The sequence below is a fragment of the Ovis canadensis genome, chromosome 24, assembly GCF_042477335.2.
Source record: "Ovis canadensis isolate MfBH-ARS-UI-01 breed Bighorn chromosome 24, ARS-UI_OviCan_v2, whole genome shotgun sequence".
In the NCBI taxonomy this organism is placed as follows: domain Eukaryota; kingdom Metazoa; phylum Chordata; class Mammalia; order Artiodactyla; family Bovidae; genus Ovis; species Ovis canadensis.
Window position 1 is genome coordinate 35247248 of NC_091268.1, and position 14869 is coordinate 35262116.

The 14869-nt window shown below is 49.6% G+C and overlaps 1 protein-coding gene across 3 annotated transcripts in view; it reads left to right on the top strand.

Moving 5' to 3' along the window:
• Window positions 1-11639, top strand: part of POLR3E (RNA polymerase III subunit E) — a 31479-nt gene extending 19840 nt beyond the window's left edge. For 2 of the 3 annotated variants that reach the window (XM_069571454.1, XM_069571455.1), the window contains exons 14-21: window positions 1117-1198; window positions 2442-2501; window positions 2608-2765; window positions 3244-3305; window positions 3882-4384; window positions 6640-6717; window positions 9322-9447; window positions 10573-11639. In XM_069571454.1, coding sequence (XP_069427555.1) covers window positions 1117-1198; window positions 2442-2501; window positions 2608-2765; window positions 3244-3305; window positions 3882-4384; window positions 6640-6717; window positions 9322-9447; window positions 10573-10629 — 1126 coding nt within the window. In that variant the 3' untranslated portion in view covers window positions 10630-11639. Of the gene's footprint in view, window positions 1-1116; window positions 1199-2441; window positions 2502-2607; window positions 2766-3243; window positions 3306-3881; window positions 4385-6639; window positions 6718-8199; window positions 9448-10572 lie in introns of all 3 variants that reach the window. The other variant, XR_011252877.1, reaches the window with a different exon arrangement.
• Window positions 11640-14869: the final 3230 nt, after the last annotated feature.

The following is a 14869-nucleotide window of genomic DNA, read 5'->3' on the forward strand; positions in this document are numbered from 1 at the left end:
CGTGGCCCACCCTTGGTAAACCTGACTACATTTAATGCACACTTGAATTATGTCATTTCTAAATTGTATAAGGTAGAACACATTGAATACTCACGGTTTAGGGATGTGATACAAAGTGAGCTATCTGTCAAAGTGTAAATTGTTATAGATTTTTTAAAAAGTTGTTCATTGCGAAAAGTCCATCATTTCCCAGTTGGTTGGCCAAGAAGACTGCAAAGTATATTCATGTTAGAACCGCATGGTGACAGCCTTGCCCTGGAAAACGGACGGTGCCCGGTGTGCTTTGTGGGGCCTTGCAGCTGCTGTCTGTGTGACACAAGCGTCTAATTATGAGGGCCTTTGGGATGGCACTTCACCTGTTATTGGGACCATGTATGTGTGTGTGTGCCAGGGCCCTGTCCTGTAGGGCTTTCATGGGAAGGTGGGCCCAGCTCAGCCTTGAAGGAAAGTAGTAGGTGGGTGCCAGGTGGGCTTGAGGGGGCAGGGAGAGCAAAGGAGTGTGTGTCCCTGGGCAGCAGGGTCTGCATCTGGATGTGGGGTCAGGGTTATGCTGTGGAAATGCTTTTAAGCTTTGGCGCCTGTCATTTGCCCTTGAAGGTCCCTGAGCCTTGAGTGCTGGTCCCATTCTCCCCAAGGGCTTCAACCTCACCCATGTTTGGGGTCTGTCCAGTCCCAACCCCTGACCCCTCCTGCCTCAGCTCACACTGCCTACTCCTTCCATTTGGGCCAGGGGTAAGGCCTCGGGTGCTGCTTCATTGCTGGCCTCTCTTAGTGTTTCACCTGCTTTATGTGTGGGACTCGCTAGACTCCAGAGTCCTGGGCTCAGCTGGTCTGTCTCTGAGCCCCTGACCCTCTGACCACGCAGGGGCCTTGGGGCTGGGCCCCTGTGAGGGAGGCGTTGGGAACGGGGTAGGAGAGGAACTCGGGTCTGTAGGGGAGGCTGCTGCTTTCCTCCACACGGGTTCAGGGAGCCAGGCTCCCGGGGAGAACAGCGGGTGATGCAAGCCCCTGGGGCCCATGTGGGAAAGAGGCCTGGGCTTCTGCTTGGAGCTTGAGGGAGTGGGAGGCAGGAGGGCTGAGGACAGGGCCTGACCAGCCGCCCCGTCCCCTTGGCAGTGACATCCTGTACCCCAAGGATTCCTCCAGCCCTCACAGCGGCGTGCCGGCTGAGGTGCTCTGCAGGGGCCGAGACTTTGTGGTAAGTGCCCAGCTCTCTGGCCTCCTGGCGGAGCATGGGGGGTGGATGGGGGCTGCACAGAGTCCCAGACCTTCGCCCGGGCAGTGGGCAAAGGGCAGGAGCGTGGGGTCCAGTGGGGCAGTGGGGAGTAGAGGGCTCTGGACTCTGCCTTGCTCCTCCCTCCTCTCAGACCCTGGAGTCTTCAGTTTCATAACCTTTGAGTTCTTAGCCTGGAAGCCATAGGTAGATTCTGACCTGGAAGCCATTTGACCTGAGTGGTATTTTTAAAATGCTGACTCACTGTCTGTTTTTACAAAAAGCAATCAGACTCACGCTAGATTTCTACCTTGTCATAAATAATTGGACAGTCTGGTATCACTAACCCCCAAACAGCAGCCACTTTGAACGCGCCTGACACTCACCATTCACCAGTCCCTGGCATGCTGTTCCCTGCACTGTGGCTCTGGGCTTTAGCAATTCCTGAGCTGGCTCATCCCTCACCCCATCACCCTGTCCTGCCCCCCACCCCACCCCCGCATTTATCCAGAGCTGAAGTCCCAGCCAAGGCATCCCTCCTCAGGGCTTGGCCTCTGAGCTCCCGCAGCCTGCGCTGCCTCCGTTGACCTTGGCAGTGGACTTTGAGTTTGCATCAGTGTCGCCTTGGAGCTGTCTGTGGTGACCTTGGTGAGCTCATGCACAGGTCTGATTACACCAGGCAGCCCTAATCCGTTTAGGAGAGTGTCTCCATTTTCTCTTTTCTCACCGAGGTGTCCCAGCTCCTTGGGGTACTGAGCATCTAGATGCCTGTGGTTTATTTTCATCTCGGGGATCAGGGTGTGGTGGCATCGACTCCCACGCTCACTCATGGCACACGTGCGCTGCTCACCCTTAGCTGCCTGTCAGCTCTTCTCTGTTCATGCAGACACTGTTCACGTGGGTTGTCTGGGAGAGGGTCTTGTCGGATCTGAGGTGTTGTCGGTGACATATGGGCAAGGCATCCCCACCCCAGGAAGCTTCTGTGGCGTGGAGTGGGTCCAGCTGCCCTCCTGGAGGTGGTGGCCCTGGAGCTTCTTCACAAAGGAGGAGACAGAGGCTCAGAGTGGAAGTGACTGCCCACAGCCAGAGTCCAGACCCAGTCTGCCTGACACCCCTGCCTGGCTAGGAGCCTCTGCTCTGCGCCCTCATCCCAGGCTCCCAGGATGACAGCAGGGGCTCGGGGGACAGTTGTAGGAGTCCTGGAGACACACCTCTTTTTCTCTCTCAGATGTGGAAGTTCACACAGAGCCGCTGGGTGGTAAGGAAAGAGGTGGCAGCGGTGACTAAGGTAAGTGATGTCCTGCTTGACCTGAGGTCTGGCCCTGCTACTGCAGGGAGGGGGGCCGAGTGGGGCTTTTGGGCTGGGCGTGCCTCACCTGGCTCCATCCCCGCAGCTCTGCACGGAAGACGTGAAGGACTTTCTGGAGCACATGGCCGTAGTGAGGATCAACAAGGGTTGGGAGTTCATTCTGCCTTATGACGGGGAGTTCATCAAGAAGCATCCAGACGTGGTGCAGCGGCAGAACATGCTGTGGATAGGCATCCAGGCCAAGTAAGAGCCTGTCGGGCAGGCGAGGGGAAAGGGCTATCACGTCGTCCCCAGCCACCCTGCTGCCAGCGGGGAGCACAGCCTGGCTGCAGCTGGGATAATGAATGCCAGTTGGAGCTGTGCACACCCCTCCTTCACTCAGGTGGACTTCGCTGCGTGATCCCAGAACCCCCTGGCAGAGGGCTGCCACTGCCCATTCTGCTAATCCAACCTGACCGGCCTCTATTCTGAGGGGTCGGGGAGGAAGGGGAAAGCACTCAGGAGCAACGTCCCAGGCTTATGTGGCCCAAGGCAGGCTGGCGGGAGGCTGGCTGAGGAAAGGAAGGTGGGCTGCCACTGCCCACCCCCACCATTCGGCTCCAAGCTGCAAGCAGGGACCACCACAGCTCCATACGTGTGGTGTCTTGTGGGGACGTTTCTCTTGGGAGGCAGACGACTGGGGACATGATTTACAGTTACGAGGGTTTTTTCTTCTTTTCAGATTAGAAAAAGTTTATAATCTTGTGAAGGAAGCCATGCCAAAGAAGCCGGATGGACAATCAGGTGTGGAGGGCATTGGCTGGGCGGGCCCTCACCCTAATACTGGCTTCTAAGGGCTGCTTTTCTAGGGCTTGTCGGGGCTCTGCCTGGAGGGGGTGTGGGGCTTATTGGTGGCTGCCCTTCTGTGCCTCTTCCCCTTGCCCACAGATCTCAGCTGAAGGCTTGTCTAGTGGCAAAGCCTTGCCTCAGGGACTGAGGCTTCTGGACTCCAGGGCGGTGTCTGGGTTCCAGGCCTGGAGATTTCTCACCCTCGGGTTGGCAGGGTGGCTACTGGCAGGGACTCAGCCGTAACTTACTGGGTCTCTGAATGTGGAAATCTGATTTTTCCGGTTCTGTTTTTTCCCTCATGGCTGGGGTAGCCAAATTCCTTCTGGGTAGGGTGGTGGTGAAAGGCCAGACTGGGCCACTTGCTTCTGCACCAGCTGGTTTGCATTTTTCCTGTCCCCTTCCTGTGCTCAGCAGAGTGTCCCCATCAGGATAGAAGGGAGTGTCCATGGGGCAGAGGGGCCATGGGCCTTCTCCCCAGGTCCTTCCCTGCACCGTCCCTACTGTCCTGAGCAGCCCTGTGTCTTCTCCCAGGGCCTGTGGGGCTGGTCTCTGGGGACCAGAGAGTCCAAGTCGCCAAAAGACAGGCCCAGCAGAACCACGCGCTGCTGGAGCGGGAGCTGCAGCAGAGGAAGGAGCAGCTGCAGGCGTCCGCGGTCCTGCCTGGCGTGCGGATCAAGGAGGAGCCCATGAGTGAGGAGGGGGAGGACGAAGAGGAGCCCATGGACACCTCGCCCGGTGGCGGCCTCCACGGTGGGCTGGCCAACGGGCTGCCTGCCGTGCGGGCGGCAGGCGGGGACAGCTTCAATGGGCACCCACCCTCCGGCTCTGCCGGCACCCTCGTAGCCCGGGAACTCAGGGCCTTTGTGCAGGCCACCTTTCAGAAACAGTTTGTGCTCACCCTGAGCGAACTCAAGCGCCTCTTCAACCTGCACTTGGCCAGCCTGCCCCCCGGCCACATGCTGTTCAGCGGCATCTCGGACCGCATGCTGCAGGACACGGTGCTGGCCGCCGGCTGCAAGCAGATACTGGTGCCTGTAAGTAGCACCCCCGGCGGCAGACGAGGCCCCGTGGAGGGTTCCTGGGCACGCACGCCTGTCCAGGAGGAAGTGGCTATGGGAGAGAGGCTGGCAACCAGACTGGCCTGAGCTCTGCTGGCTTTGGGGAAACAGCTGTTGGTAGGGTGCGTGGGGCAGGGGCACTTGGGAGACCGTTGGCCTCAGTGTAAATGTAGGATCCCACGTGGTTGCTGTGTACGGTATTGGGCTGGTCAGCCTCCCAGCCCTGCACCCTCATCTGAAGTGGGCAAATGTTAGTTTTGTGTCACAGGCTTTGTTGAAGGCTGAGTGGGTGCCTATAGGCCATCACCTGTTGCCTGGCACACAGGAGGGCTTTGGCCATGCCAGCTCCCCATCCCCGGGTCTAGCCCCTTCCTGTGCCAGCACCCCACCCATTCCTGCCAGCTTTGCCATTTTTTACGATGATTTCACTTCTAGTGCCATTTGATCTTGTAACCGCAGATGAAGAAACTGAGTTTCAAAGAAATAAAACGCACTTGCCCAGGAAGTGATAGAGCCGGACATTGAACCTCAGTACAGTGGCTGCAAGTCTTAAATCCTTTCTGCTGCAGCTGAGAGGAGCTGACCTCTCACCAGAGCCCTCAGCTGCACCTGGGTCCCGGCGGGCCTCCCTGTCCTAGAGCTGGCTGGCCAGCTCTGTGGCTTTTCAGTGAGCATTTCTGGTGCAGGCCTGCAGGTGCAGGGTGGGCCACCCCCACCCCGGGCTCCTTGTCTTGTCCCGTCATTGGAAGGGGTCCTAGAGGGGTGGAAATACAGGAGCAGAGGAATCTTTGGAGACCACTTCCCTGAGCTGAGGGTACAAGGGTGCCCGGCTGGGTGCTCTCTTCATTCTCCTCCCAGACCTGTCAGCGAGTCGGGTGAAGTGGGCTGTGTATGCCTCTTAACAAGGGAGCACTGCTGTCCTCAGCGTAAGATCAGAAGCATGTGCAGCCTCGGGTGACCTGAGGCAAAGGCCCGTCCCTGTGTATGTGAGGAGCAGAAACTAGGGCAAGAGGCCCTGGGTCCCAGGCTGGCTGGCGCTTCCCAGGGGATCTGGCGCTCGTGGCACGGGGCCGCCTCGGTGAGGTCTCTATAGAAGGTAGCGGGCTTGGGCACCCTGCCCTATTTGGACCCTCCATTGTCCACCCAGTGATAGGTTCAGTTACCTGCAGACTCACCTTTCTCTGACGGAGCCAGGCAGGGCAGGGGCACCTGCCTGATGTTAGCCAGGCCATCTCGGGCTGTTGGAGGGGATAGACGACAAGGGGCATGAGTGGCCACCCCTAGGACCCGCTCATCCTACACTTCTCAGTAGGGTCGGCCTCTCGACTCAGGAGACCCTGGCCTTCTCTTCCAGCTCCCTTGCTAACTCTCCTCTGTATCTTAGTCACGTCCAAGGCAGAAGATTCCTCAGACCTATCCAGCCTCATTTTTTTTGTTTTAACACAAGGGAGCTGAGGCTCAGGGAGAGCAAGTATATGCGCCAAGACTTAGCTCCTAGCGCTGCTGCTTATTAGTGGCGTGGCCGTGAACACTGAGTAAACCTCGCTGCATGGGACCTCCCTCTTGGAGAGCGGCTCCCTCTCTGGTAGCAAATGAGATTTAAAGCCCACCTGGGACTTTACGTGGTAGGAATTGTTACTGTTACTTGGGTTGTGGTACCAAGACCAGAATCCACTCTGCCAGGTGCCCTTTCCACCGTCCCCTTCTCCGGGCACCAGGAGCCTGGGCTGCCCTCTCCGTGGTCCGTCTTCAGACTCTGCTGAGCCACGTGGCATGGGCTGCTCAGGGTGGATCAGGGCCTCTAACCCATGTTGACATGGCTTTGGAGGAGGAGGGAGTGAAAGGGATCCCATGATATTCCTAAGGATTTAGGGGGGTGGGAGTGCTTAGACACATCTGAGGGTTGGTTGAGGGTGGGAGGACACAGGATGTTAAAGCAGAAGGGAGAGCTAGCGGCAGGCTGATGGGAAACACAGACGCCGCCTCCCCGCCTTCCCGAGCACGTCTGGCTTGGGCCGGGCTTGTCTGTGTCTCATGGAAGCGGTCTCCGCGTGTGGCTCAGGAGGAGGGAGAAGCCGCAGTAGGTTTGCAGCCGCCCACAGCTAGCGAGAGGCAGAGGCTAGGACTGGAACTCCGTTCCCAGAGCTGGGCGGGTGCAGGCCGACAGGACCAAGACGGGTGGATTCATGTGTTAGAGCCAAATGGCCAACTCACGCCTGGGCCTCGGTCAGTTTCCCCCACAGACGGCTGCTTCCCCGGATGAGCAGAAGGTGTTCGCCCTCTGGGAATCTGGAGACATTAGTGACCAGGTGAGGTGACCTTCCAGTCTCCCCAGAAGGGGGAGGGCGGTGTTCTGCAGGGGGGAACCTTTGGGGAGACCCAAAGTATAGTCATATCCATTTCAAATTTTCCAGCCGCTCCCGGTTTTAAATATTCTGTCTCTCCATATATTTCAAAACATACTGGATGTGCCAGTGGTGTGAGCCAAAAGCAGTGGTTCCCAAATGTCAGGACTGGCTGCATCAGAAACACCTTTTAAAAAGTACACAGATTCTGTTTCGTTCTGTAGGAATGGGGTAGGGTCCTAGGTATTTAAGTTTCTACAAAGCCTTCTAGATGATTCTACTGCCCAGAGATTCAGTTTAGTTCTATAGGAATGCGGTAGGGTCCTAGATATTTAAGTTTCTACAAAGCCTTCTAGATGATTCTACTGCCCAGCCAGGCTTGTGAACCGGTGATGGACCACATTTCTCAGATGACTGATGGTGGCAGGAATCAAAAGGATTTCTTATCAATCTCAGGTATCAGATCAGAAGTCAGAGAAATCAGTCCTTTTGCCTCTAGTCACACCTGGACAGGAATGAACAGAATATTAATTCAACCAGCAGGATCTGAGGTCCAGAAGTTTTCCTTAAATCATGAGCTTGCCTGAATTTCAAAGATTAAGATTTAATTGCTAGACTCCAGTAGATCTGTCCTTTTCCAGGTGTTGTCCTTAGGAACTGGGAGAGGGAGTGAGCAAAAGCCCCCACTAAGATCTGTGTCCCCTTTTGCCTCTTAGAAGGAGACTGACAGGCAGGCTGAGAACACCAGAGGGGCAGGGCCTTCTGTGATGGAGAGCCATCTGGAACAGATCTCTGTGCTTTTGGCCAGAGTGGGTGGCATCTGGGTTTCCTACTCTTGAACTACTCCAGTAATTAAAAGGAAAAAAAGGTAGTAAGTGCATATTCTTCAAAACAAATAAGACTGAAAGCTGTATGGGAAGCTGGTCTCCTGCTTTGCCTGACCTGATTCCCACTCCTCAGAGGCGATGGCTTTTTAATTACAAGGTGTCATTTTATATATATACACACACAGATATACACAGATTGTGCTGCTCCTATTTGATGTCTCACCTTGTTATTTTCAGTGGGCTTCTGGTTGCACTGGTTGAGGATTTCGTTTTCAGCTATGTTGGGAGAATGGATGTGTGGGATGTATTTTTTTAGTTACATCACATATCAATGCTAGACGAGAAATGTGTTCATTGTGGAGACATATATCAGTATTTTACCATATCCATTTTTTTGAATACTGCTTTTCTTGTTTTCACTTGCATGGTTTTCTGAACACATAGACACCATCAGGAGTACTGTTCTTGTGTCCCAGACCCCTCTCCAAGTGGGACCTGCTCCACGTCTCTTGCTGGCTTGCAATCTTGTGTCTTCCTTGTTGCTTAATCTTAGCTTCTAAGGGGACCAGAGGGGTTGTGTGCATTCTCATGTCTTAAAATGGCTTTCTTTTGTCCTCAGGTATTATTTGTCTGGGACTAGGGTTTGGACGGAGAAGGCAATGGCATCCCACTCCAGTACTCTTGCCTGGAAAATCCCATGGATGGAGGAGCCTGGTAGGCTGCAGTCCATGGGGTTGCTAAGAGTTGGACACGACTGAGCGCCTTCCCTTTCACTTTTCACTTTCATGCATTGGAAAAGGAAATGGCAACCCGCTCCAGTGTTCTTGCCTGGAGAATCCTAGGGATGGTGGAGCCTGATGGGCTGCCATCTATGGGGTCACACAGAGTTGGACATGACTGAAGCAACTTAGCAGCAGCAGCAGCAGCAGCAGCAGCAGCAGCAGCAGCAGCAGCAGCAGGGTTTTGGAGGGCAAAGCATTTTCCTCTGAATACTGTTCCATCGTATTCAGGCTTTCAGAGTTGTCGTCGAGTTCCTTGGTCCTCTCTTTCTCGGTCTTTTGTTTGATCCACGTCCTTCCCTTAAGCCATAGTAAGGTTTTATTCTTACTCTGCATATAGCGCATCAGTGCGTCTCCAGAAGTGCCCTTTTGTGGGTTATTACTGTGCTGGATGGTTGAGTCATCCTTACGAAGTTCCGAAATCTCTTTACCTGTTTTTTCTCTATCCTTTTGGAATTCTTAGGTCACATGTTATACATAGTGGATCAAATCTTTTCTCTCTCATTTAACACCTTTTGTTCCGATGGGGGGATTTTGACAGTCTTCTCTCCTTCCTATTTTTCTTTGGGACATAATGCTTTTCATGGCATCCTGTCTTATTTATGCGTCAGGACTTTAAGCCACTCACTCCTCATCCTGTCCACGCAGTTAAGGTGTGGCTTCCCTGCCTGCTCAGTTATCCTGTTTTTCTGTCACACAAAGTATGTCTAAAAACTACTCCTCTGCTAATGGCTTCACTGGCATTTTTGTTCTGTGTGCACATATCTTTATTTCTTCATTTTATTAAGGCTTATCTCGGGAGATGACAAACTGGCCACACGTGTTTGTTTTTAACAGAAGTCCTAAGCAAGGACTTTGATCGCAGACTACAATGTGGAGTTGGGTCCCTAGCTTTAGATTTCTTATTTATTAATGTTTCTGTTTTAGATAATTCCCGTAATAACATGTTTTTGCTACCAAAGCATCGACAGGTTTTGCTTGAAATTTTTTCCAAAAATTACCGGGTGCGCCGGAACATGATCCAGGCTCGGCTGACTCAAGAGTGTGGAGAAGATCTGAGTAAACAGGAGGTGGATAAAGTGCTAAAGGTACATCCATTTTTGGTATAATAATATGCAGAGGTTCTGAGCTTCTATTCTGACCTTGAGCCTACTAAGAACCACGACGCCCACAGCTGGCTCCTCCCTGTCTTAGGCGGAGACTGACTGTGGAAACGGATCTCGTCTGGTACCCTTCCTGTGGCTGCGCTTATTAATCAGGCTTCCTCTGCACCCTTCCCCAGCCTGCTGGGTCTTCAGCAACAGATAATTGGCATTGGTTTGGTGGGTTTATGCAAAAGGACTAAATTGAGTAAGATGTAAACTCCATTAATAGTCTAGCGGGTCATCATCCTTTACAGTGACAGGGCCTAGACTGGAATCTGTACCCTGACTCCTCCTTTGAATCGTGTACCACTTTTTTTTTACGCTGTAACCCCATACTAAGTCTTGTGCTCCTTGCTTTAGTAGAACAATTTTAAAATCAAATTTAAAAAGAAGTAAAAATACTTAATCCCTGTTAGGCCTTGGCTTCCCTGTGGCTCAGATGGTAAAGGATGTGCGTGCAGTGCGGGAGACCTGGGTGATCCCTGTGTCAGGAAGATCCCCTGGAGCAGGGAATGGTTGCCCGCTGCAGTGCTCCTGCCTGGAGAATTCCACGGACAGAGGAGCCTTGTGGGCTACCGTCCCTGGGGTTGTGAAGAGTCAGACACAACTGAGTGACTTAACACTTTTTTCATAATGTCTTTATGAGTTGACTGTGTGGCACAAATACCATACTCGCAGAAGCATTTAGTTTTATCATTTAGCATTAGTTTTACTGAAAACTGATGACAGATTCCCTATATTCTAGTATTCTTATATTCCAGGTCCATAGATGCTGATGCAATTTGTGAAGCACCTTTTTTCTGGTTAGCTTATTCATATTATCTTCTGTATCTTGTGTTTATAAAGCACATTCGTTTATAGTCCCTCACTCTTAAGACACCCCTGGGGAAAGAAGGGGTCAAGACCCACGCATGGAGGAGACTGGGCAGTGACGATCATGGTGTCAGGCAGGTCTTGATCTCCTGTTTGTGTTCTCTCCATGAATCGTAAATCAAGTTTTGATATTCTGCACAGAATGTGCTCCTTTTCCTGCTAATGTCTGCTCTCAACATGTTTCTTTATTCATAGGACTGCTGTGTAAGCTATGGTGGCATGTGGTACCTTAAAGGGACAGTACAGTCTTGACAACAGTTGCAAATCACTAACCCAGTGAATCCAAGCCCAAGGACGGACGGCAGAGCCAGCAGAGGTGGAAGTAGAGTTTCGGTTGCTTCGGAAGACTCGGAGCAAGAGGAACTGACCATCTCTCGGCCTGGGGCCTCGCACTGTCCAGTGGACAGAGGGGATCATACTCAGCCAGTGGCAGGGTCACCTTAAGGTAGATGGCTCCCAGAAGAGACCAGCTGGGACCTTCTTTGCAGTACAGTTTGAAATTCGTGATGTATTTTGCTTGTTATTTGGTTTCATTCTCATAATAAAGAGAGTGTACACTGTCACCGGCAGGATGATGAAAATCATGGTCTAATATTTTACTTTCAAACCTAATGCCAACAAGATCTGAATTATGTTTACAAGATGAAGAAAACCTCGAGGTTTTTAATATTTAAAATGCCTGGAAGCCAGTATTAAGTCTTCAGTTACCTATCTGCTAAGACTTCTGCCAACTTCATTAAACAAACCAAACCAATTGTTTCACTGTTGGTTTCCTGTGGCCATTTTACCTTTTAAAACAACCTACTTTAAAAGTCACAGTCTCAACTGTTTACATGAACCATAGCAAAAAAATCAGAATCAAATACATTTATTCTCAGTGTTTGCATATGGATGCAAATGAAACGAGGTAAGTATGGAACAATGTATAAGTGAGGTCATCACACTTTGATGTAAAAAATTTATATTTTGTGTATTTTTAAAATAAATGCTAACACTAACCTGGCATCATGGTGCTGCTGTCTTCAAATGGTTGCAAGAAGGCAGTGCTGTCTGCTCTCAGAGCCTTGTATGTACATCAGGGGGATGGCAGCCAGCAGCACTGCCGGGTGGAACTGTACAGTCGCATATGTAATTGTAAAATTTTCTAGTACACATATTAAAGATAGTACAAAGAAACTTGTTAAATTTTTATGTATTTTACGTAGCCTAATATAGCTAAAATATCAACATGTAATAAAAATATTAAAGTTTTTTGGTACCAAGTTTTTAGTATCTGGTATCTTATACACTGTAGTCCATGGGGTCGCAAAGAGTCGGACTCGGCTGAGCGACTTTCACTTCTCATCTTACCACACTCGCAGTTTGGAGTAGCTACAGTTTTAGTGCTCAGTTGCCACATGTGGCTAGCCCATCGTGACTGCTGGACAGTCAGCCCTTGGAGGACTGTGAAAAATTAAAGAATTAAGGTAGATGAGGGAGACAGGGAATTTCACTAAAATAAGACTTTCGCTGTGGTCTGTTGGGCAGTAGAGCCACTACTCTCTGAAGATTTAGATGATGGTGTCTGTGTATGTACTTCTCCCCCACACCCCCCAGAAAAAAAGAGATACAGTACTTGGTAATGAAAGTTTAACCGGTTGATTGTATATTATGTTCTTGGTTCTAATTGTCAACATACATGAGGCCGAAGAGTAAAAACCCTCTCAAGTGTTTCTGGAGTGTGTCCAGCTATCATATAGCTCTACTCAAGGGGAGGCCCCTTGTGTCACAGCAGAGGCTGAGCAGACTGGAACTGGTGGGGCTTGGAGGAGTCAGAGCCTTAAACACCAATAAAGAGAAGTGAGTTAAACACCGAATTCAAATAGCTAGGGAAATAAGAACAGAGAAGGAAATACTTAAAAATTAACAAGGTAAAAATGTAAATTAAAATATACCAATAGCTATCAATGAAGGAAAATGGCACAAGCTTGTATAGACAATGAGATGGGAAAAGTTTAGAGGAATTAGATGATTTATAACTAAAGCATAGATTACTAAAAGTGGTTGGAAAGAAATTGCAACAGAGCAATTACTAGAGAAGAAAAGGGCCAGGGATTATCACAGATGAATTATATAAAACCTTTATGATGTAACAGCGTGTGATGGTCCCCCAGATGCTTATCAAAGCATTGATCTTACAGTCTGACAAAGACAGCATAGTAATAAAAAGGATAAGTAGTAGTACCATGTAAAGAATTAAGTCAGCCGTGCCTGTGCGAGGGCTTCCTTAATGGCCCAGTTGGTAAAGGATCTGCCTGCAACGCAGGAGACTCTGGTTTGATTCCTGGGTTGGGAAGATCCCCTGGAGAAGGGAAAGGCTACCCACTCCAGTATTCTGGCCTGGAGAATTCCATGGACTATATCATAAAGAGTTGGACACGACAGTGACTTTCAGCTTTTCATGTCTATGCAAGGGTGATGGTAGGGCATTTCCTCTGAGATCAGGAACAAGGTAAGGATGCCTACCATAATTACTTCTGTTTAGCATAGTGTTGGAAGTACTAGCTAGAGCAATCAGGCAAGAAAAAAACTGGAAGTAATATGTTTGCAGATGATATGATCTTATATGTAGAAAATGAAATATTTCACAAAGTTTGGATGAGTTAAGCAAAGTAGCAGAATACAAAGTCAACACAAAAATCAGTTGCATTTCTACATACTAACAATAAAAAGGAAATAAAAACAATTCCATTTACTAAGGCATCAAAAAAAAAAAAAATCATAGTGATTGACCAAGGAAGTGGAAGGTTTTTATAATGAAAACCATAAAACATTGCCAGATGAAATTAAGACAAATGGAAACACATCTTTTGTTTAGGGATTGGAAGAGTCACTATTACCCAAAGTGATCTACAGATTCAATGCAATTACTATCAAAATCCCAATGATATTTTTGGCAGAAATAGAAAAACCCATCCTCAAATTAATAAGGAATCTCAAAGGACACCAACCAAATAGTCAAAACAATCCTGAAAACAAAACACTTGGAGGACTCAAAATTGATTTCAAAACTTAACTACCAAAGATACAGTGATTTTAAAGACAAATAGACCAATGGAACAGAGCCCTGAAATAAACACTCATATATTGTCAAATAGAAAAGGACAGTCTTCAATAAATGGAGCTGGGAAAACAAGAGAGTCTTATGCTAAACAACAAATTTGGACCCTAAAGTAGCACCAGAAAAATGGAGCAAGACCTAAAAAAGAAAACCAACCAACTTTTAGAACTAGTGTTACTTGGAGAAGGAAATAGCAACCCATTCCACTATTCTTGCCTGAAAAATTCCATGGACAGAGGAGCCTGGTAGCTTATAGTCCAAAGGGTCACAAAGAGTTGGACACAACTGTGTCTATGCATATGGTATTACTACATTGGACTTGGCAATCATTTCTTGGTACATCAGGGAAGGCACAGGTAACAAGGGGAAATAGACAAATTGGACTTGGTGAAAATTTAAACATTTTATGCATCATAAGACACTCAACAGAGTAAAAAGACATCCCACAGGAGAAAATACTTACAAATCTTATCATCTAATGTGGGATTAATATCCAGATTGTATAGAGAACTAAAACTCAAAATAACCCAGTTCAAAAATGGGCAAGGAACTGGAACAGACATTTATTCAAAGCATCAAGTGCTGGAGTGGTGCAGGACAGGGGTCTCTTATGGTGGTCCCAGCAGGCAGGCCAGAGCCCCAGGTGGTCTTCAATCTGCAGCCTCCACACTGGACTGGAAGCAAGCAAGTCTGTGCTGTTCAGGAGCAGAGTACTGGTTACTTACAGCCCTCTAGTAAGATGCAACCATTTTCAAATCCCCTAATGGGGCTCATCTTGGTGTTGGGCCCCAGGGCTGGGGTGTCTAATATGTGGCTTGAACCCTTTACTGCCCAGGGTGGACCCCTGGCTTGCCCTGTGACACCCCCTCTTCTGGGTCACCCACTGGGGTTGCAGGTTCAGACCGTATCACTTTTCTCTTCTCATAAGACTATATGGTTCTTTTTTACTGCCTGGTTCTGGGAGAGCCACACTGCCAGTCTTCAGATCATTCTCAGAACTATATGGAGTCGCAGGCTTGTTGTTTTTTAAAGAGTTTTATTTATATTTATTTATGGCTATGCTGGGTCTTTGTTGTTGCCGGGCTTCTCTCTAGTTGTGGTGCACAGGCCTCTCTTGTCATGCAGCACAGATTTTAGGGTGCCTGGGCTTCAGTAAGGCACTTGGGCTCGGCAGTTGGCACACAGGCTTAGTTGCTCCTTGGCACATGGGATCTTCCTGGACCAGGCATCGAACCTGTGTCTCCTGCATTGGTAAGCTGATTCTTTACCACTCAGTCACCAGGGAAGCCCATGTAGTTGTAGTTGTGAGTTTGTTGGGGGAGGTGAGCCCAGGGTCCTACAGCACCATTTTGATCCTGCCTCCCAGAGTTACTGTATAATGGGTAGAGTTTC